Source organism: Rhipicephalus microplus, chromosome 8 (assembly GCF_043290135.1).
Source record: "Rhipicephalus microplus isolate Deutch F79 chromosome 8, USDA_Rmic, whole genome shotgun sequence".
Lineage (NCBI taxonomy): Eukaryota > Metazoa > Arthropoda > Arachnida > Ixodida > Ixodidae > Rhipicephalus > Rhipicephalus microplus.
In genome coordinates this window covers 49,786,812-49,809,966 of record NC_134707.1, presented here as the reverse complement: position 1 = coordinate 49,809,966, position 23,155 = coordinate 49,786,812, and the positions used below count along the sequence as shown (strand labels likewise).

At 43.8% G+C, this 23,155-nt stretch overlaps 1 protein-coding gene across 1 annotated transcript in view; it reads right to left on the bottom strand.

Moving 5' to 3' along the window:
- Positions 1–22,755, bottom strand: part of LOC119165407 (ubiquitin-like modifier-activating enzyme 1) — a 68,673-nt gene extending 45,918 nt beyond the window's left edge. Inside the window, exons 1-10 of the mRNA XM_075871764.1 lie at positions 22,690–22,755; positions 19,158–19,326; positions 17,706–17,840; positions 16,227–16,333; positions 13,602–13,692; positions 12,640–12,772; positions 10,969–11,066; positions 8,035–8,181; positions 4,049–4,219; positions 1,579–1,683 (exon numbers count right to left, since the gene is read on the bottom strand). Coding sequence (XP_075727879.1) covers positions 1,579–1,683; positions 4,049–4,219; positions 8,035–8,181; positions 10,969–11,066; positions 12,640–12,772; positions 13,602–13,692; positions 16,227–16,333; positions 17,706–17,840; positions 19,158–19,326; positions 22,690–22,754 — 1,221 coding nt within the window. The 5' untranslated portion in view covers position 22,755. The remainder of the gene's footprint in view (positions 1–1,578; positions 1,684–4,048; positions 4,220–8,034; positions 8,182–10,968; positions 11,067–12,639; positions 12,773–13,601; positions 13,693–16,226; positions 16,334–17,705; positions 17,841–19,157; positions 19,327–22,689) is intronic.
- Between the last annotated feature and the right edge of the window lie 400 nt (positions 22,756–23,155).

The window sequence follows — 23,155 nt, the reverse complement described above, 5'->3', positions numbered from 1 at the left end:
ATGTTGATGCATAATGTAAGTGCAAGAAAAACAACGCAAAAGACGGAGCTCTACAAAAAAAAAAAAAACTGCCAGGCCTGCGCGCAACGCGCATCACAGTCACAGCGAATGCTGAAAGAGCCGCCTTTCAGAGCCTTTTCTTATCTCTCTTTCGGTAACTGCTACAAGCACGCTTGCTGGGTACCCACTACGCCATAAATATTCACGATTAACGTGTAGTAGGCCGGCAATCACTATGCTATCGTTCGTCATGCTTCGGAGAAGCGTAGTATCTGCTAAACACTTGCAAGGAATTTTGTGCCAATTGTTCAAGCAGTGGCTGACGACGATGAATAGTTTTGCGTGAAGTTGGTATACGCCTCAGTCAAAATGTGATCAAGAACCAGTTTCCTGATGCTTTGGAGCATTCGACGACCCAATTGTTACGCAATTCATATTGTGTGACGCCTGGTTGTTTCTTTAATATTCTAAAATGCTCTATTACTCATATTAACGCGATTCCTTTCCCGACACCAAGCCTGCCTAAATCAAGTCTGCAAGCGAGTTCCAAGCACCGACGTGATTCAGTGGTAGAATACTGGGCTGGCACGCAGGGTACTCGGGTTTTAATCCCACTGTGTCCTTTGTGCTTTTTATTTATTGAGTTATGTTTTTTTATTTCGTGCAATCTGGTTACAGACACCGGCGGCGGTTGGTGCCGGACAACTAAGGCGCCGAACGTGACCCGTCTTGTGATCTGATAACAGATTTCGCTGTAAAGCCGGTGTGTACGCTAGTGCCCATTGCTCCCGCTAGAAGCGCAGCTGTGCTCTTCGTTTCAAGAGCGCTTACTAGATGGCGCGCCGCTAATTAGGTGACTCGTTCCATGCTCGGCACGTGCTCTAGTTTGGTTGGAGACCACTAGGTGGCCGCGGCGCGCTTCCTTTCTCTTTCGCCAAACATCATCCAGTGCGTGTCGATACCGCTAGTTGCAGTGAACACCGCTCAAGCTGAGGTGGCGACGTGGAGGGCTCGCAATGCGACTGCAGCGTGGGCTCGCCATGGGGACCCTCCTCAAACTTTCCACTACATTCTCTATTTCAAGATAATCTGGCTTTGTACTTTACGGATCACAAAGCCATTATACCAAAAGGAAAACGTTCCTCCGAGCCTAATGTGATCCGTGAATAGGCTCTTGATCAAAGTGTATACACTGCGTCAGTACGCAAATATCTGGATATAGTACAGTCATATGTAAACAATAAACAGTGTGTGTATAACGTGTATATACAATCACACCAAAACAAATCTCGTGTCACGTCTTAAATGGTGATGATTGAGTTGATGCACAGAGGACTGGTGGTTTACCGGATTTAACCTATGGAGCGAGCTTCATCATTCACTTCGTAGATATGCGGCAACCATTTAACAATGATTTTCATAATCGATGAAGTTCTTTACCAAAGGACGTGTCTTTCATTGAAAAGTGTTGGGTAGAGAATGGACAATTTAGCTGAGTAAAAATCGGTATAATGGAAAGAAGTCTTCTTAGGCTAGTGAGGAAACACCAATAAATAAGATAATAAAACGCGAACTCACCAACGCATTCGCACTTCTTTCAGTGATGTCACCCGTCTGCGGAAGGCACTCGAGAGCATCAAAGTAGAACCACTGTTGGATCGGCATAAACTTGCTACTGCAAGCCTGAACAAGTTAGAAAGTAGGTAATCACTAATCGTGGTAACCCACGAGTGAATCCAAATTCATATGTAGTCATCTTCCACTGAACAACTAGTGTACAATGGTGGGACCCAGCGCACACTGAAAACTTCATCTGAAGTACGAATCAAGTTCCCATATGAATTCTATATCTGTCATGCTTTACAGCTATTCTAGTTAAGCGGAGAAGTACCAATCACGGCAAGCGGCATGCACCCTTTCAGATCTCACCCTGCCTAAAAGCGCGCTTAGAACTTATTAGGTACTAACTACCGTAAACTGCAACTTCGCATCACGTCAAAATAGTGATATTTGTACAAGCCCACAGAAGTGTGTACAATGCAATGAGCACACAGACATCCCCAAACACTGCGCTGTAAAGCTTCAGACGTTCTTGTGGCATTATTTATTATGCATTAGGTTCTTCAACTTAAAGGGACACTAAAGAACAAAATGATTTTCCCCGTATTAATAAAGTACTATTGCACAATTCCTAAAGCAACACTCTCACCACGCCACGACGCATAGTAAAGTAGAAAAGTCGCGAAAAGGAAATGCGGGTCGCGATGGATTCCCGCACCAAACACCATGACGTCAGAAATTTCGAAGGCGTCTATTGGGTCCTACGTATCTTCCAGTCAATAAAAATAAAGTACACTCTGGTTAGCATAGAATCAGCATATGAAGTTTGAGCTGATTTTATCGGACCAATGCCAGAAAAATACCAGAAATACAATTTCAAATTTCCCACGTCACGCGTGATTTCGGCGCAAATTTTTTAAAGTAAAGTTCAACCTGCATTCTTTTCGACTAATACTCAAGTTATGATAGTGAAACATATAACATTAGAGTTCTCGGATTGCAGTTTGTGAATATAAATGAAGCCATTGCTCCTCCTTTAGTGTTCTTTAAGCAATCGTCGTTTTTAAAGCCCACTGCATAAGAAGCCATTGAAAACTCTTGGTTTTTACCTTGAACGCAGTTATTTGAAAAGTCAGAGCCGCTTTAAAGAATGACGTTGGTTTGGCAAATCATTTTTCCAGCTGGGCTTTACTTGCTGGTTGAACTGTCACACATTGTGCTTTTATAAATGAAGGAACGAGAATTCTTTTCGCTGTAGTTTTGACGTTTCTAGAAAACAATAAAATTTGTGTTTAGCTTGATAAACCGGCGTTATATTTTTGTACAAGGATCAATGAGGTACGCGTGCTTCATTCGCAAAGTTTAGATTTTTCAGAAATATCCTTCCTGGCAGAATGATATATTTTTGCACTATCTGCATTTTTTATTACTTTCGAACGGGGTGCCAATACAGAAATTAAAAAGAAACTTTACTAGCACTTCACCTTCTTTATTACGTTGAAAATGCTTGACTCCTCAATGCCGATCGTAACGTTGAATAAATAGTATAATAATAATAATAATAATAATAATAATAATAATAATAATAATAATAATAATAATAATAATAATAATAATAATAATAATAATAATAATAATAATAATAATAATAATAATAATAATAATAATAATAATAATAATAATAATAATAATAATAATAATAATAATAATAATAATAATAATAATAATGACGCTTAGAAGAAGACTACACTCGCCTCCATGTCTTACTTTTTTCTGGTGAATCACAACATTTATTTGTCGCGCTGACCCTTGGATTTGCTTTCACCGTGTTTACCTATATTTTCTACGAAAGTCATTTTCCTTCACCGGGGAAAATGGCACTTGTTTGTCTTTTGAGCTCTCGTCTGCATATTACCTCGCAACGATTCTCGCTTGAAAGATTTATAATAAATAGAACTTGAAAATGAAATACTCAGTATGCGAGAGAATATCGGTCACCTGCCATCTTGTCAATGGATCAGGTACTACGTGACGCCAAACAGGCAAGTAAGAGTGTTCCGCACTCGTCCTAATGGCAACAGGTGGCACTGACTGACGCTTCCACGTTTAACTGCACATTTGTACCCCATAATGTAGACAGGGAGATGACCACCAGCGTAGCTCAGTGCCAGAGCATCGCACGTGTTATTATAAGATAACAGGATTATATCCTGCTGATGGTGGCCAGGTGTCTTTTCGTCCACTTGTCTATTTTTCACATTTGCACTGCTACTACTACCTTCCCTGCTTTCCCCTCTCTCATTTTCCTTCCTTCATAATAACAACCCCCATACTTTCCATGGCATTGCCTGTAAGTTATCAATCATATCGTTTCTTTAGAGCAACTCAAATCTGCTCTCTGATTTAAATCTGCCATCTGAGAATCTGCCTCCTGATTTGGATCAGGAGGGTTTAAGTATTTAAGAAAGCTGGCTGGCGCGCTCCTTGCCTTCATGAGTTCCTGGGCAGCAATGCCTCCGATGACCGCCTGAATGGGACACAGGGAGCCAGCCGACACGCAGGCCATCGTGGTCAGTAGCTTCTCGTCCAACCCCGCCAGGGGCGAGGACATCAGCTCATTCTTCGCTTTGGCCATGCGCACCACCTCAGCTGCGTCCTCCTGCACCGAATAAATGAAATTTGGGTCGCTCAAGCACACCGAATTCTCCGTAAACAGGAATCACCGACACTAAATGACCACGTAGTTGAAACAGCAGTGCCCCAACCGGTTGTGTTCGGCATCAGCCACACAGAGAGGTCGAGGGGTGCAGTCCTTCATTACACGACGACAATTAGCTAGAGGAGACTGCGGCACTGAGAATGCCGGTAGTACATCCATTTTTACAGTCCTCGTGCTTCCGTACTTTCAGTGCACATGTGACTTTGTTTACTGCAGTGTTTTGGTTTTATTTCCATTAAAATAACAGATTGTTTTGAACTTCAAGACCCGATTTGAAACAGGGAGCCTAAAAGGTCAAGGTGGTGAAGTGAAACTGGTCAACATTTTCCTATTTCCGTTTGGTGAGAAAGCAGCTGCAACCCTCGCGAAGCCAAACGGAGCCCAAAGTGCGCAGGTCAGACAAACTCATGACTGATATGTGGCGTTCAACGTCCCAAAACCACCCTATGATTATGAGAGACGCCGTAGTAGAGGGTCCTGGAAATTTCGACCACCTGGGGATATATATATATATATATATATATATATATATATATATATATATATATAGTCATGCTTTTGGAGTGGGCGTAGTAAGTAGTCAAGTATATCCTCCGTGAGCAGTCACAACGTGGTTTATTTCGACGTTTCAGCCTCAGGAATGAGGGTGCAGTTTGTTGGTGCTCAGCTTTACACAATCCTAAATGAGAGAGGGTACGCGAAAAAAAAGAAGGAAGAAAGAACAGAAAAAAAAGCAATGAGAACATGAGGTAGACCCCCCTCCCCCCGGCCGCCTCCTTCCACCCCTTTTTTTTTCGACGATCCCCTTTAAAATGCCCGTGGTCTGCGTATGCAGGTATGCGAAGGAAGGCTACGCAGACTACGGACATCTTAAAGGTGATCGTCGGAAGAAAGGGTGGGAGGGGGCGGCCGGGGGAGGGGGGTATACATCATGTTCTCATTGCTTTTTGAAAAACGATAGTCTTTTTAGGGGACCTTCGGCGGAAAATTCTTGGTCTGTCTGTCTGTCTGTCTGTCTCTCTGTGTACATTTGTCTTTTTGTTTGCCCTTAACAATTTTCTAAAGGCCAAAATGGCAATAAATAATACTACACACGGCCGACTCCATCCGCAGCGTCCACCAACTTTGCTCAAGATTTAGCGTTCATACTTGTGCGATTAACAAATAAAAGGCAAATATCGCGCATAGCAAAGGCACTATAACGACAAGTCAATATTCTGTATGTGCGCCTTTTTACTAGAAAAGGCATACTTAAGTCATTCCAAGGACTGTAGGGCTTATCACGTTGCGCTGACGATGCAACGTTTGCACGAAAAGGCGAATGTTTCCTACGCTTTGCTAATATGACTCGGTGGTGCCACCTACCCGTCGCCTTGCGTTCCACATTTTAACGCTTCAGAGACGGGCGCGCTTCGTTTTTCAAGATAACTGCCAGATAGCGCTCATGTCTCACGTGTGACGTGACATGATGCGCTCATTCGCCTCCGGTGCACACTCGAGGCACTCTGACGCAGCGCCTTCAAAAACCATTCACCGATTTTCTTGCGCAGAACGTCAAATAAACGTCTTGTTCGTTCTCTCCAGACGGAATCGTCTTTCGAAGACATTTGCAGTATAACATGTCGATACGGGGCCATTTTTGATTTTCTTTCTTTTTTTCTTCTTTTTTTCGCGTACTCTTTTTCATTTAAGATTGTATAAAGCTGAGCACCAACAAACTGTATTCTTATTCCTGATGAAGGCCAGACTCTGGCTGTAACATGGAAATAAACGACGTTGTGACTGCTGAGGCGGCCAGCACACACCAGTAAACCTGGGAGTAACGTATTTCTTCTATACCGCAAATTCTTGGATACTGAGAATCTTTTTCAATCATCAGATCCATCTTTAAAAGGAGTAAACAAGTTTGTTACGTTCATGTAATCAACGTGTCGCGGTATCTGAGCTTAACTTGAGAAATCTAGGACTCCTATTTAATATTTTTAACTGACGCAGAAGTCAATATTGGTATTTAGGACACCTCTGGCTCATTAAGTCAATGTGCTTTCATTTGACCACGTGTATTAGACTTATTCCTTTCTCGGTGTTACGGCATGAGTGTCTTTCTTAGAGGTGATGGTTTGCAATGAATGATGACCAAAAAATGCAATTTTTTTCTTTTGAAAAAAAAAGAGAAAATCTTGTGATAATCAATGCCATTTATGCCGAGAAGAAGTAGAATGATAGCGCTGCCGATGCAATATTTATGCAAGCCCAGGCCGGGTATTGATTTTAAGAGTCAAAGAACCAAGAACACCGTGGCGTTCGTGGTGTCTTGGCAGACAAGGCTGAAGAACGCCAAACGGTGCAGAGTCCACGTGATCGATTCGCTTTGTCCTAACAGGTACAAGAGAAATGCACCAGTTGTTGCAAGTTTTAACCCACCTGTTGGGGCACCGGTTCGTCATGTCGCAGGAAAATGGGTACGCTTTGCTTAAGTTACACTGGACGGGACGCGTTCCGTCAATCATACTGCGAAGGGCGCTGGATAACATTTCGCAGTCTTTACATCATTTTAAAATTTTGGAAGCATTGTGGCTGGGTTTCACACCGCCGTATTCTGACTTGCCTTCTCCATATTCAGTGCCTGTTTTGATGAGAAAACTACACGTAACAATACCTGAACATAGTAGTAAATCGCGATTTTTTTCAGTTCTGCATTAGTCAGACAGACTTTCTTAGTCCGAATTGGGGTCTAGGCAGACTGGGCGAGTGAAGTAGTTAAGGGTGTGCGCAGACTAAGTCTTACTGTTAGTGTACCGGTGTTGCTTTGGCATTCTACCATACCAACATGTACTTGCGCTCCTAGGTGTCCTAGACTTAATCTGAAAGTAACCACCTTCCTGCCTCCATCGCAACCAAAGCAGATCATGCATCATTCAAGACTGCCATGTAACTCCACTCCTCTCTTTAACGTCGCTTAAATAAAGAATATATAACTAAAAATAAATAAAGCGCCAGGTGTGCGCAGAAGGCGCAGTGCAGTCACAGCGAAAGCTAGAAGAGCGACCTTTCAGAGCCTTTTCTAAACACCCATTGAGCAACTTCTGCAAGCACACTTCCAGGGTACGCACTAAGGCATTAATAATAGTTATTTCTGGGTAGCTGATCAGCATTTGCTAAGCTATTTTTCGTCATTCTCCTGAGAGGCCTTGTATACGCTAAACACTTGCAGAAAATTTCGTGCCAACTGTTCATGCAGTGGCTTACGACAATGAGGAATTATGCCTGAAGTGGGTATGCGCCACAGTTAATAGGTGATCGAAAACAAGCTTTTGTAATGGGTTGGAGCATTGGACGACCCACTCGTTACGCTATTCGCATTGCGTCGCGCCTCGATCGTTGTTCCTTAGCTGTTCTAGAATGCTTTATTACTCATATTAACGCAATTCCTTTCCCGACATCAAGCCTGCCTAAAGCAAGTTTGCGAACAAGTCCCTAGCACAAGCATGGCTCAGTTGTCAATAAAGAAAGAAAAAACAAGCGTGGCTCAGTTGTAAAATACTGGGCTGGCACGCAGTAGACCCGGGTTCAAACCTACACTGTGTCCTTGGTGCTACGTTTTTTTTTTTTCTAATTTCGGACGATATGGTTACGGACACCGGTGGTGGTGGACAACTGCGGCGCTGAGCGTGACCCGATTTGTGATCTCGTAAAAGCTTTCGCTGTAATAAGTGATGAATAGTATCAACAACTATTGCACAAAAGGCACATACCTTGTCCCAAGGGCGCGGCAAACGGGAGTGCTTCTTTTGGAAAGCATGCAGAGCTTGGAAACCGACATGCAGCAGGGCTGGGCGATCTGGCTTGGCGAAGCTCGGCGAAAGAAATACGGGAGACACTAGGGACTCCTTCAAGGGTTTCTGGAAAAAAAGTTGTCATTCGTGCAACCTTTCAGCCATCCACTATGCATCACTACTGAAGTGCTTTTTGTCACGTATACAGTCAAATCATGTTAAAGAGCTTTCTTTCGCGGAAAATATATTTTTTTACTCGAGCACGGGCTGCAGTTGTGCAGCGCCTGCACCTGAACCTTGTAGTTTCCAAATATGAACAAATAAAAAGAAGCTTCACTAAGCAGGCAGCAAAATTATGGCAACTTTCGAAATTAATGAACACTATAGATTCCGAGAAACATGATGTATATAACTACAGAGCAGGAGAAGTTCTTTACAGTGACTAAAGCTGCTTAAAAATTGATTGAAAAGCGACAACGTGAGAATACGGCACGGATAGTTACTCTCGAGCAGTGTTGCATGCATATTTAGTTGTAAGTATAGTACACCCGTACGTCATCGTACCAGTCTATTTGATATGCAACGCCACCTGGGTCTCTCACTAACCGGTGATCTATTGAAGAGGGGCTGGAGTGCCTGCGGCAAACATACTTAAGTTTTGGCTGGCCACTTGCCGCGGCCCCTAAGGCGGGAAGCGCATACTCGTAGCATTGCGCAAGGTAAATGCAATTACTCTTTCATATGGTCGTTTTGGGACGTTAAAACCCACATATTGGTCAATCAATCAATCAATCAATCAATCAATCAATCAATTATTCTTCGTCTAGGTTAAACGTGGTCAAAACCTTTGCCCACTGTGGGTTACATCCCTAGTCGAAGATGCTGCGAATCATCCTCATTTGCTTGTTGACCTGGCTTGCCTTGTAGCGTGGGCTCTAGAGTGGGACTGATAAGGCGGGCCTGCCATTGCTCGGCGGCTAGTTCGCTAATGGGCTGTACGTCAGTGACGTCATCACCACACGTGTGACCTAAAAAAACTATGACGTAAAGAAACTTGTAATCGCAATAATTGTAGTATCTCATCGCAAGTGAGTTTTGAAAGACGACAAAATTTCATGGGATGCCTGAAGAATGAAATTTCTCTATGACTATCTGTCTGTCTTCCACACAAATCAGTGATCCAGCTAAAGTTCAAGCACTTGCTAAATACCCAGCCATCTTGAACTGGCGACCGTGTTTGTTCTTTTGACTTTCGATAAAAAAGCGAAGATTACGCGTATCTGCGGAGCAATATGAGTATTTAAGTATTCAGCGGTGTGATCCTTCACTAGAAAATACTGAAACACGTAGTTTAAAGACCCCAATGTTTCTTAGGTTGCGCTGAAAAAGCGACGCTATGCACGAAAGAAGCGCACCGCGGCTGACGACTATTGTCCTATGATGACATTTGCTGCGAAGCATATGGATACATAACCGATTTTCAACTAGTGGACAGATGCCCTCCCTTCCTTAGCGAGCAATCTTAGCTTTCTGAGCACTCTCCTAGACTGCCATGTATTTTGGGCAACGAACTAAATAAGGTTGTTCGCGAAGAATACAAAGGCGCAATACAGAAAGCCAGGAAACATACAAGGGCTAACTTTAAACTGCCTAAAATGCTTGTCGGCTATTTGTAACCAGACAAGCTGCATTGTTTACAACATTCATCCTGAACTCGCAATACAGTATTTTGCTTTTCTGTTGGGTTTTTTGCAGAATAGGAACATTTTCTTCAATAACGCAGGCCCAATGCGATTTCAAGCGGGGTGAGAAAATAAAATAAAAACTAATGGAGCAAACATAAAAGTAGCTTCTACCGCGTAATATAATCACAATGAGACGGAAGGCAAAAATTATTCCAATATTCCAGCTCGAGGGAACAAAATAAAATTACAATGTTCACGTCAAGGCACAGTTCGATTAGGATGGTGGTGGCGGGTAAGTTTTTATGCTGAACATGGAAGAGAGGATTATGGGTTCATCGTTAGTTTACGATTCTATAGCAGGTAACGAAATTGTAAACCTTAACTTAGATGGCCAATATTCACTGTTTCTCCATCAACAAGAGTACATAGTACAGCCACTGTTTGTCGGTCCTGTAGGTGCTGCCGTGGAAGACAAGCTTGTGGAGCCCACAGACAAAAACTTGCCTCAAAAGGTACCTTGGAGTGTAGTTTTAGCAACGGTTCTATTCTGTCGGCATGGAAAGAAATCATTCTAATCGCGTCCTTACAACCCGAACGCGTAATAATATCCGTAATACAGAGTGCGAGTTCTGGAAAAACTGCAGACTACGTGCAACTTTTTATAACAATAAATAATTCGCTTTGTGGTAAGTGACAAGTTTTCTGCATCATTTTTCGGTTCGTTTTTAGTAGTAGTAGAAGTGAGTCTTCGTACAGTAAAACAATGGCAAACGCTCGAATATATCAAGATAAATATACTGGGTTAGATGTCAAAATTCAACTGTTCATACTATGACGACTCAAATTTACACAAACAGGTCTTACTGTATTACCACATATAGGGAACAGAAGAAAAAAAACAACACAGAAAGGATAACTACTACATTTATTTCAATATTTACATTAAATGTTTGATACAAAAAACACAGCTATAATGAATTACTGGATAATAAAGAACAACAGAAATATTGCACATGCAATATATATTTGTTTTAGTAACCCATGAATGTAAAAAGACGTTACACGCTATAATGTAACTGTCATTGCGCTCCACTTCTTGTGTTATTGATGGCAAACTAAGAGCAGTGTTTTTAATCTTGGAATAGAATGTTACTCCAAAGAAATCCAATGTGTTACGAGCAAAGAAAAATATCGGCTACCCTGAAGGGTGCGATGAAGCTTAACTCACAAACTCGATGTCTTTCGGCATCTTGATCTGTGTTGCCACGCCACCGCGACCACAATCTTTGAACCGAGTTGTGTCTCCGACGCTGAAAGTGAAAGGGCCTAAACAAACCCAAAGAACAAAATATTATCAGAAAAAAAATTATTCAGGAAGTCAGCAACAGCACCTACAAAAAATGAACACTTCTTGAATAAAAAAAGGTAAAAAAAAACGTCTGAACAAAACATTTCAGTAAGCGGCATCATAAGTCGAGGTTCTCTTCCCATAACTTCCACCAAAAATGTGTAACGTGAATTCTGATTTTCGCAGCTTTTGAGGTTGCGGAGCAAGCTCTTTCCCCCATTGCGATAAGGAGCAAAACGAAGCGGAAACAAACGAGAAACTTTAGAAAGAAATACACTAGCACCATACGTGAATATGACAGATATTTAGGAAACAAATGTGTGCGTTAAGTGAACAACTACAACGGCGACACAATTCTTTTTGTCAATATTAATGCGTGTTGCATTTTCATTCAGGTTTTATTTACTTGCAGAACTTGCAAGTGCGGTTAATATGAAACAAAAACAAAACAAATGTAGCATTCTATGATCGCACTGCCTTTCAATACTGTGTGCTCATCATAGTTTCTGTAGCAGAGACAATTAAGGCGAAATGCACTGTGTTTTAACTTACAACTGAAAAGATTGAGTTGAATTTCAGGAGTGTCATGATAACGTGCCTGTCGTTACTGTGTCGGGTGATAACAGGGCTTATCAAGACTTACGTCTCTCGATTAAGGGCATCTATATCGCGAATAATTGTTACTTTACCTGAATACTTTGTGGGAGATGAGTATATTACAATGAAGGAACCATGGCAAAGCCACAGATGGTAATTGTATCTCTCTTGATATCAGTCGTCAAACATAACCCAAGCAGTGTACACATGAACTCAGAAATCGATGTGCTGTAAGTCACCAAGCACTTAGTCTGCTAATTACCGAGATAAATCTGAGAAGCCAAGCATCACATGTCATTACCATGTCATGCGCACTACAGGTCGGCGTTTTCAGGGCAGCATTTTTTTTTTTCGTATACAAATGTGCGGGTTTCACGTACATTTCGTTTAACTTCCACGCATCATTGAAACTCAAAATTTGCACGGACGACCTTTTGAGATCCTCCATGTGGGACTAGGCCTTTACGAGTAACTGGACTACAAGTTACGAGTAAGCCTTACATGTGATGACTAGGCTATGTGAGACGTTTTACGTAGCATTGCTATGTCACATGACACGTGGTACACGAGATCACTAGGTCATGTGAGAAAACGCCTTATGTTTGATGACTAGGTCATGCGAGGCTGTTCTTTGTGCGTGATTGGAAGACTATGGAAGACAAACTGTTTCGGCTGATAGCTTTTCAATGGCGTAGGTCAAAGCACAAGATACGCTCCTCAGTATGCCTAATACTGTTCTCCAGGGCGTGGTCTTATGAGCACTGCACTGGTATCATTTAGTATTATATGAGCGTCGACCGGAATGAGAAAGATAGGTCCAATGTATTACATACGAGAAATTAAGAACTGACGAATCGGTTGCAGTTATTTAGACGCCTTTATTTACCTCTGTGTCCTCGGCACTACTGCATTGCTTCTTTCTCCAACCATTTTTAACCGCTGGGCGCTACTTACCGAGGACTTTGACTCTCATTGGCAGGCACTCGTTGATTTCAGTCATGCCCTCGACTTCCGAGAAAGCGACGAAGTCGCCATCTTCCAGACCATGCCGCACTTCGTCTAGGCACGTGACGACAGCCTCTTTGTCCTGGGTAAGGGACAAAGTCGGGCTCAAAGGACAACAATCATCCTTTACTTCGCCCAATGAAAATGTGAAGTCAGAGTCGCTTACAGCGATTTACAACATAAGTCTTGAGCTTGCTTTGAATTCTAATCTAATGATGGATGGACGCGAAACGTTATTTCAAGTCCTGAGGTACATGACAACACGCAGCGGGCCACTCTCACGTTATTCGTTATTCACGTTATTATTATTATGTTATTATTCACGTTATTACTATATAATAGTATAACATGCGGTTCTACCTTCCAAAAATACGACATGAATATAAGGTACAACATGGTGGAAGCACCTTCAATTTAGACCTTCTTGTGTTCTTCAACAGAAACCGACATCGCAAAGCACAGGGGCATATGTCTACCTTTTGCAAAAAAAAAACACCAGTGACTTTCAAAACACTATTGTTATCTATTACGCCTGCGTGGTTCAAGCGTTTGTTAGCAGTACTCTTATAGCAAATCACTTAACCCATTTACATTAGGTAACTCTCATGATAACACTAAAATAACGTTACTGATTCATAGCCTGGTAAAACGACGTAACCCATAGTCCCGCTCATCCTCACAGAGTTTATAAACCTCCCCTTTCTTTCTTTTTTCAATACAAGATTCTCCATCCATCTTACACAACTATACATATTCGTAAGCGTATACGTATCACTGTGCAATAGCTTCGATGAAATTTCAAGGTTCAATATATTAGATATTGTTCATATCAAATATTTGTCGTATAGAACTAAGTATGTATCAGCATTCGCAGACGAGAGAGCTTTTTTTCCAAAACGCGTGTCACGAACCTTGGTGATAGAGGCGAGCAAGACAGAGATGGGCCGTTCGCCATTGGAGTCGAGTACGCGAAAATTCTCGCCGAAGTCGCAGAATATCTGCCTGTAACACGACAGAGATCGAGACGTGAAGAGTTGCAATTTTATCAAGCACCATATGGAGAACAGGTATACTATGGCTCATGTGTGCAAAGAGTTTCGCATACAGCAAACTTTGAGCAGCTTCCCTGTTTGAATGCACGCTCCAGGAACCCGTACAACAACCAAGCAGACAAAGTAACCGAGCGCACATCGTTGCTTGGCAATGAGGCGAATTCTATGGAGCCAAAGCGTACTTATCATAAGTCTCTAATGAATGTGGTCCTTCAACCGCCTCCGTATTTTCTGTGTGAGATATAAAAACCGCGTAATTTAGGCACGCAGCTCCTTGAGGCCGAATGCAAGTTAACAATTGAGACAATTGTATACTTGCTCTGCTTGATATGTTCGACATGGTGTTTTTCAATTTCCGTGTGCCTCAAACGCTAAGCCACGTCTGCGTCGATATAAAACGCTGATTGGTCTCAGCGATTCCTTTATACTGGGTTGTGAAAAGCGTGCCACAACGGGAGCTCTTCTTGGACTGCTATACTCGTAGGAGATACACATGCAGACGTACAACACCGTACATTTTGATCAGTGCAAAGAAAAGTCGGCGACAACTTTTCTTTACACTGAACGAACAGCTACTGGGGTGGAGCTTCTGTACATGTAGTATACTAAGCGAAGGAGTCCAATTTGGCACGCACCTTGTAACCCTGTGGAAAGTGACGAGAGCACAACATCAGCGTTTCACGTAGACTCAGATGCCGCGTAGTGTGTGAGGTACACGTAATTATTCTCTGGTTCGAACCAACTATATATAACCCGTGTTACGCACAACGCTCACTGATTGGAACGCGTCAATTTCGGGCTAAGGGACAGCAGCGCGATCGTTCACGTCATTTCCAGCATGCACTTTATTGGCATAATTTTAACTGCAATTGAAAGATCAAGACCAACGTAAACCTTAACGACCGAATTCATAGAGACATGGCTCGGTTACCTCAAGTATGTGCTGCCACCAGTCATGAAGCCACGTTTTAATCAGTGGGCACTGGAATTAAAAAAATTGTTGCACTCGCTTTAACAAGTTCATGTTGAAAGAGCTTAAAATGAATATGCGAAAAAATGAAAGGTGACCCTAATTTTTGACTTAGGTGGCTGGCACCCAGATGCACCCACAAAGATTTGGATGCACCCACATGCACCCGGATGTGCGTTCGCACATCCGGGTGCATGTTTCCTAGCAGAGGTCACGTAAAAAGAAGTGCGTTGTTGAGGTCCGCCCCGCCAGGTGGAGCACTGATCCGAAAAGCCCGCAAGAAAATCACGGGCTTTTTAATAAGCCAGTCAGACTATTTTTGAGAATTACCCTTATAGCCGAATGACCTTTGCTCTCAGTGAAGTAATGCTGCAATGTTATATATACCGGAAACAACTCATTCACTTCGACCAGAAGTGAAGAAATGCTGCAAAGTCGTGTATACCCGAAACAACTCGTTCACACCAACCAGAGTCGTGCGTTTCGTACCAGTATTGTCTTCAGAATACTTTTTTCATAATAATTAAAATAGACGAAAGTGCTTGACCGGAAGTGTCTGGTAGAGAAGTTAAAGTACTGCCACGCGGTGCTGGTGCCTCAAGAGAACAGTTGTAGAAGAGTCTGGTATTGAACCTGTAGGTAGGCTTGGCAATCGTAGGCTTGGCAATCGGACGCCTATTTGCTTTAAAAAAACATGCATGTAAAAATTCAGCGCAGGCACCATCTCATTACGTTTGTCTAAAAACGTCCCCTCTTATCGTGATATATAAATGGCAGGTACGCCTATACACAGACTCTGTTTTTTATTCTTCATTTGGTATGCCTAATTACTTTCTTGTCGATTTATGGCTACCAATAACCTCCTTGGTGGCTTCCTAACCAGTGTCGTTAAAAATGGCTGAACACCCGCATTCTCTACATTTCGCAGGCAGGTTCATGCGTCCTGCTCGCGTTCTCACTCTGCCGCATCAATTGTCACGTGTCCACCATTCTCTCTTCCAAGACATCATCCAGGCCACATGTGCGTCTTGGGTTTACGTTTTCGAGTGGTCATTTCATTAAACTGTTGCGAGTTCGTGGCGTGTGTGGTCGAAAATTCGCTGGATTTGAGTACATGTCCTTGAAAGCTCATTTTGGTGAACGGACAGTTTGCAATATTCTGCAGGGTGGCTCTCCTGTATAGTTTGTTTTCCAACCAAAAAACTCTCGTTCACAGACTGCTGTTCTAGCTCATTGTGTTGTACTCGCGAGCTCGCGTGCCATCGCTTGAATTCGGAGAGGTGACATTTTCTTGTACTCACTTGCTCGCGTGCCTTCCCTGTACAATGAGCGAGAAAAGAAGTCTGCCAACGAAGGTTTTTAGTTGGAAAACAAGCCTTACAGTAAAGCCTACGTGCAGGTTATTGCAAACTGTCAATTTTCAAAGGAACAGCCTTGAGGGTCAGCAACGCAGCTACCATTCAAGGGGCGCCAGTGTCGACAGTAAAAGACATTGTGGTCACCGCGGAACTCACCCACAGAGACCACGCGTGTCAGCCACGACGAGGGCGATGTTGTTGGCGTGCGTGAAGGCCGAGATAGAGAGCTGCTCCTCGAGGGGAGTGTCGGTGAGCACCACAACCTGCGGGAAAAGAAACGCGCGCATAGCTAACGTTGGAAGTGCCCCATTTTCAAAGACGATAGTCTTCCTTGGGACACTTGAACGCCGAAATCTGGGCCTGTCATCCTGTCAGTCTCCCAGCCAAAGTTTAAGCACTTGCTAGGCGCCCAGCCATTCTGAACTGGAGGCTGCGTTCACACTTGTGAACGATGTCGATCAAAAAGCAAATATTACGTACATCTCAGGGGCAACACGAGCACATAGTTATTCGGTATCGTGCCCCTTAAACAGTAAAATACGTAGAAACGTAATAATATATACTGTTTATGTTGAGCTGAAAATGCGACGCTATGCACCGAAACCAACTTTGCCAGTAATATGGTGCTGCAACCTGGCTGTGGTCCTGGGTTCTGCACAAGCTCATGTTTCCCGACGCCACTGCTAGATGGCGTCGGGAAACAACACTAGCGCAGTGACTGGGCGTGTACACGACCTACCCCGAGCATTTTGTCTAAACAAGGAGGGAGAATGTGGGGAGAAGAAAGTTGGCTACGGTGCAACCGCATATGTTAGCTGATATGGCGAGCGAAGGCAGCGCTCACGTGACCCCCTCCTCCTCACCTCCTTGTGCACAAACGTCGGATGGCAGGGTTTGCGCATGTGCAGTAAGGGTGGTCATGCCGCACGCACACCGGATTGAACACCATCATAAGCTGCTTGACATATAAAATGAGTTTTTGCAGGTCTTGCTTTGTGTCAACTTAATATCGATGATCCTCTTCATGCAGGTTTGGAGGAATGGAATAGAACCGACTTGAAACACAAGCTTAAGAGGTTGGTGTTGGTTGTGCAGAAGAGCCCGGCAAAGTAGCTGTTTTCTGCGAATGCACAATGCTCATGAAAATGAGGTCAATTTTGTGTGATGAGACACGTTTTCTATACAGCCTTTCGTATCACTTTTCCATACTGCACACTACACCGAACTGATGCATTAATTGTTTTGTAAGCGCGGCATGAGGACATTGAGGTGAGTGTGTGAAAACAATGCAGAGTAGGTGCTAAAGTTCACAAGGCAGCGGCTGGAAATCGTTGCCGCCGGTTTATTTGTAAGCTTTACCTCTCTTGACTACTACATTTAATCTACCTCTTGGTGACGAAGGATCTCAGGTACTTCTTATGCCTGGTCTAATAATAATAATAATAATAATAATAATAATAATAATAATCGCTTAAGTTGTAAGCCCTAAAATAATTATATGACTATGGGAGACGCCGTGGTGGAGGGCTTCAGAAATTTTGACTGTCTGGTGTTTTTCAACGTCAACTGACAACGCACAGTAAACTGCTCAGAACAACGAGTGTTCATCGCAAAAAAAAAAAATGCGACCCTCACCCGAAAACGTTTCAAGAAGTCGTTGGTCAAGGGCTCTGTGTGGGCCGTCACTGCGACGTAGCTGTTAAGCTCGGCAAGCGATTCCACGCATGCCTTGGCGCGGTTCTTGCCAAGACTCTCCTCATTCAGGTAGAACTGCGAAAGCGATGGCAAATTCAAAACATAGCTCTGGACACAATACTATAAAAGTAAATCCAAATACGGAAGTTTGCGCATATCACTACATGTGCCAGTGCAGAATCAGATTTATCAACGCTGCATTTCTACTCGCTCAAGTGGATATTAATGTCATAACGCAGAAAATTAGGGAAAGGTAGAATCTTGAAGACATGAAGAATTCTTGAACACGGGGTATCTCTGGAATCGATGCTCGGACAAGTGTTCCTGCTTTCTAGAAGGCAGTTGTTGCCTTTAGGAGACAGTACCACACGTCGAAACGGAGGCTGAAAAAAAAATCACAGCATATCCACCGAGCGAATGATGATGAGAGGGGCGAAGCGTCCGTCAGCCAGTCTGTGCTTCCGTCCGACCGTTCGTTCTTGCTTCTGTCCATCCGCGTGACCATCTGTGCGTCCATATATGCGCCCGTCTGTCTGTCCGTGTGTCCATCCGTAAGTCCAACCATCCGTCTGTTAGTGCATCCATCCGTCCGTACGCCTGTGCGTCTATCTATCCGTCTGTCCATCTAGTGCACACTCTAAGTACCGCCACCTCCCATCTCGCATCCCCTGTGGCACGTACCCGCTCTAGAGTGGGTGTGCGCCACTGGTGGTTTCTTACTACGACTGCATACATCGGACGATGTACAGACCCACGCCTTAAGGAGCTTCGCCCCTAAAATCGCAGCATATCCACGGAGTGAACGATAATGAGAGGGGCGAAGCGTCCGTCAGCCCGTCCGTGCTTCCGACCGTCCGTTCGTTCTTGCTTCCGTCCGTCTGCGCGACCATTCGTCCGTTTCTTCGTGCGTCCGTCCGTGAGTCCGTCCATCCGTCTATCCAGCCATACGTTCACACGTCCATCCGCCTATCTGTCTGTCTGTGCCAGTCTGTCTGTCTGTCCGTGCGTCCGTACGTTCATCTAGTGCAAACTCCAAGTACCGCCATCCCCCATCTCGCATCCCCTGTGGCACATACGCGCTCTAGAGTGGGTATATGCCACCGGTGGCTACGTACTACAACTACATACATCGGAGGATGTACAGACCCACACCTTAAAGTGTTTCGCCCCTAAATGTACGGTAAAGATCAGACACATCGTCATTTCAGACTAGGATTCTTCTACCGAAGAAATGAGCTTGGCCCTTTTAGCTTATATCTCAAAATGAATCTTCAAGTGCGATAAGCCACCAATCCATCAGCCAGAGGTCTCTGGTTGCACAGTCGCACATGCTTTCTCCGGCATTGTACAAATAAAAAAACTACAACTGAGAGACATAGAGGAGGCACATACCTGCGCAGACAGATCTGCTAGGGTGCAGTCTCCCTGGTCGTGGATTGTCACCGATCTGACCCCGCTGAGGATTACGTTCTTGGCGATCTCTACGCCTAGGCCCCGCATCCCGCATATGAGGACATCAGATCGGGCCATCCGCTCCATGGCATCGTGTCCCAGCACGTAGCTGCGAAAAAAAATCTAATGGCCATGTGACGTCTCCCACGTTGCGCAAAGCATGCCTGGTACATGCTAAATGGCCATGTTTTGCCTTTCAGCTTGTGGAGGCCGTCCCAGCCAAAGCTGTAATTTGTCCCAGCTGTTCTCTTAACATGGCTGTGCCATGCTTCCTCATCATTTAGAACAATGAGTAGATCGCTATCTTCAAACCACTACTGCCACTTTACATCTATTTTTTTTCCAGTGGACTGATGCTGCATTTGTATTCTAATGTTCAAGTAAATATTTCTCCGTAATCTTTAGTTACGAGCCACGACGTAGACCAGTCACAATATTCTACAAATATGTGCACTCTGATAGGTAATGCCCATTTCATCGCGATGTCCCATCACGAACACGTGAGATATTGCATAACAATTTGAGTCATACACACATATATTGTACTACTTTAACATTTAATTGATCAGCACTACGATGTGCTATTAGATTATGAAATAACCTGCCTCAACACATCGCTTCGTTGTCCAGCCCTGACACGTTCCATCACTAACTGCACAGATTAACTAAGATCGTTCATTAAGAAAGATAAATTTGTAATACTTTGGCAGTAATATGTAACTACCATGTTTTTATTCAGTGCGCCCTACGCATTATGTACGCCATATCTACGAAGTGTCGATAAGTTTTATGCATGATGTATGTTGTTTCTTTCTGATGTTTTATACCTTTACATTTTCTTCTGATTGATGTAATCTTAGAACCCCTTTTTGACAATGCCTAACAGGCCTGTAAAGAATTGCAAAAAAAAATGATTCACTGTGCGAAGTGTAGCAAAAGCAGAGTAGACTTACCGCAAAAGCGTAGCAAACATTATTGTAGCAGCAAATTAGATTGTGCCACGAAAAACAGTGAGCAGCGAGATACTTCAGTTATTCGATCAAATGCAAACGGTTCACGAAAAGAACACACACGCGTAATGAGCGCGAACTATAAACACTCACAGCTCGGCACTCGCTGCGCGCTATCAGACACAAAGTGCGCATACCAAAGGGACACACTGGTGTATACACAGAACGAATGCGAACGAACAACTATCTCAGTTGTTGCTTTTTTGTGTGTGTGATCAGCATGCCGCAAGGGTCGACTGTGCGAGCGTCTCCCTATTGAACGCCGTGACGCATTCAGTGACCCCTATTGTGACTCCTTGAGTTATTCTATCATACTAGTAGCGAAACTGCGTTCCAAAACCCGAACACGCGATTCTCCCGATTTCGTGACAATTAGCAGACTATCGTGCCACCTGGGAGAAACAACGTAAAACAAAATAGCTCGTGTGCCGATCAACAGGTGGCGGGAAAATCTGCATACTCCCGAAGTTTGGGCCAACGCCGTGACCGCATTTTGATATCGCGGGATCAAACCCCGGCTGCGGCCGCTGCATTTCCGATGGAGGCGGAAATGTTGTAGGCCCGTGTGCTCAGATTTGGGTGCACGTTAAAGAACCCCAGGTGGTCGAAATTTCCGGAGCCCTGCACTACGGCGTCTCTCATAATCATATGGTGGTTTTGGGACGTTAAACCCCACAATCAATCAATCATCATTTCGATACATGTAGCCTGTGGGAATCCTGTGGGGAGTTTCGCAACTCATATGATTGAATAACTCTGTGCGACTAATGCGGCGTGTGGCATTCGAAGCGTCGCTTGTCCGGCGTTCCACATCGCGGAGGGGGCACTAATACAGTTGTGGATGACACTTTAGTGCGCGTCTCAAAAGCACTTGACACAATACGTAAGAGCGTTGCTTAAAAGAGCATCATTTGAAGCACACCCTCCTCGCCATCTAGTAGGTAGTACTAATCAGTGATCACGCACGCACAAGTACATCGAGATTTTCGTACCATCAGCAGTAAATGGCGACGAAGGCGAAATTCGGTCGAGTGTGTACAGACCAGACCATTTTCATAATTCGTAAGTGCGCTTCTCTGTACTGCATAATTGCCCGAGTAATGGTTGTTCAAGCGGACACGCGGTCAACGTTTTTGTCTATTATGATTGTTTTTATCAATATACTACATTTTCTAGCTTATTGCATAAGGAAACCGCGCTAGAAACGGGCTAGTAAGTGACTAGCCACCATTATTTGTTCAAACAGCCTAGAAGCAAATGATATTTTCCTATTTCCAAAAGGGTCTCTTGGTATCGCTGTAAACATATGCGATTCTCTCGCGGGCGCCTATGTAACACAGCAATCTGTCGCAGGGTGGAAACAATAATACACGTAACGGTTTCCGCCTTCAGCTCAATGGAAAACGGAGCTAAAGCGCACGCGAATTAATGTTGAGCTGAGGGCAGGAACCGAATTGGTTGGCACGGTCGTGATTGCAGCCAGTAGAAACACTAAATACAGAGAGAGAGCGAAATCACATACACAGAGAGCACTCTCTGTGTGCTCCGGCGTTTTCACTTTATGTTTTTGTGCTTCAACTGCCTCAAAGTATGCGTTATTCCTCCGTGGGCACCACTGCTTTCCTCGCCTCCACTAATAGAGTTTGCAGTTGCCTTGTTTCATATGTAGTTAAAGGGACACTAAAGGCATCTATTAAGTCGGCTTCGATTGTTGAATTAGCAGTCCAGAAATCTTGTAGTGTTACTTTTGTGCCAAGAAATTAAAATCACGTTTTAGTGGTCCGCATCGGGTTAGCGCACTTCAAGTTATCCACCTCAAGAAGCGGACCGACCGGACCGACACACGTCACTGTTGCCGTTCACAATGTTGCCCGGCTTTACTGCGCCAGCAGACCGAAAGCAGTGGGAGCCACATCAGCAACAACGGCCATTGGTCAATTTCCCGCCATTGGCTTCAAGATGGCAGACGTTTTTTGATTCAACTGCATCTCACTAGATGACACCACATGTCCCGTGTAACCACGCGAAAATTGAATTTTTGAACCACTCGCGCCATTCCCCAGTAACATACGGCGGTTTTTTTTTCCATGAATCAAACAAAATCAAACAAGTAGCATTTTATTGCCTCTCTTGATGCAAGGAAGATTCTTTATTTAGTGCAGGTAGATCGATTACTAGTGATTAATTGTAGGCGGTCCGTCTGATGTAATCGGGATCATTTTGAAAATGTCCTACTGTGGCGCATGTGTTCTTGTGCATTTACCTTGATTTCTCATTAAATAGGGCACTGTTGTTGATAATGTGGTCGTTTTAGCGGTAATACATTGAGCTTTCACTCTGACGCAAATTGTTATTCGACTTTAGCGTCCCTTTAAGGAGCTGATGGCTACTCGAAAGGGCAGTGGGTACGACTCATGCCCAGATAAATTGGTTGCCCGCAAGCACAGAAAGCATGCACTTACAGCTGCCTAGAGTACAGGCCCTCGTCGATGCTGGGCTGATCTTGAGCGGGACCATGATTTGCCATGAGTGTCTGCAAAGAAAGACAGGTGGTCGGTAAAAGGCGATCACACGTGCACAAATCTTGAAAACACTAAGAATTCACGTTCTTTATTTATTCAATCAAAACACTTTACAGGCCCCTGAGGTGCTGCGAGAACGTCAGAAAATGGTACACAGTTATAGCACTTTCCAGTTAAATAATAACCAATAGCCAAACGTCCAAGCAAACGACCATTTTTGATAAGACAAGAAACCAAACATCAATTCTCAGACAGCGTATAGTTAGGCACGTAAAGTCAGTTGTGCCTCGAGCGCAAAGCCCTGAGTGCGATAGAACAACGTGGAATGTAATACGAAGCGAACTAAGCGTAATCGTTTTGGTATTAAGTGCGCTTTAATAGAACAGAGGCATGGGTGCTCAGCTGC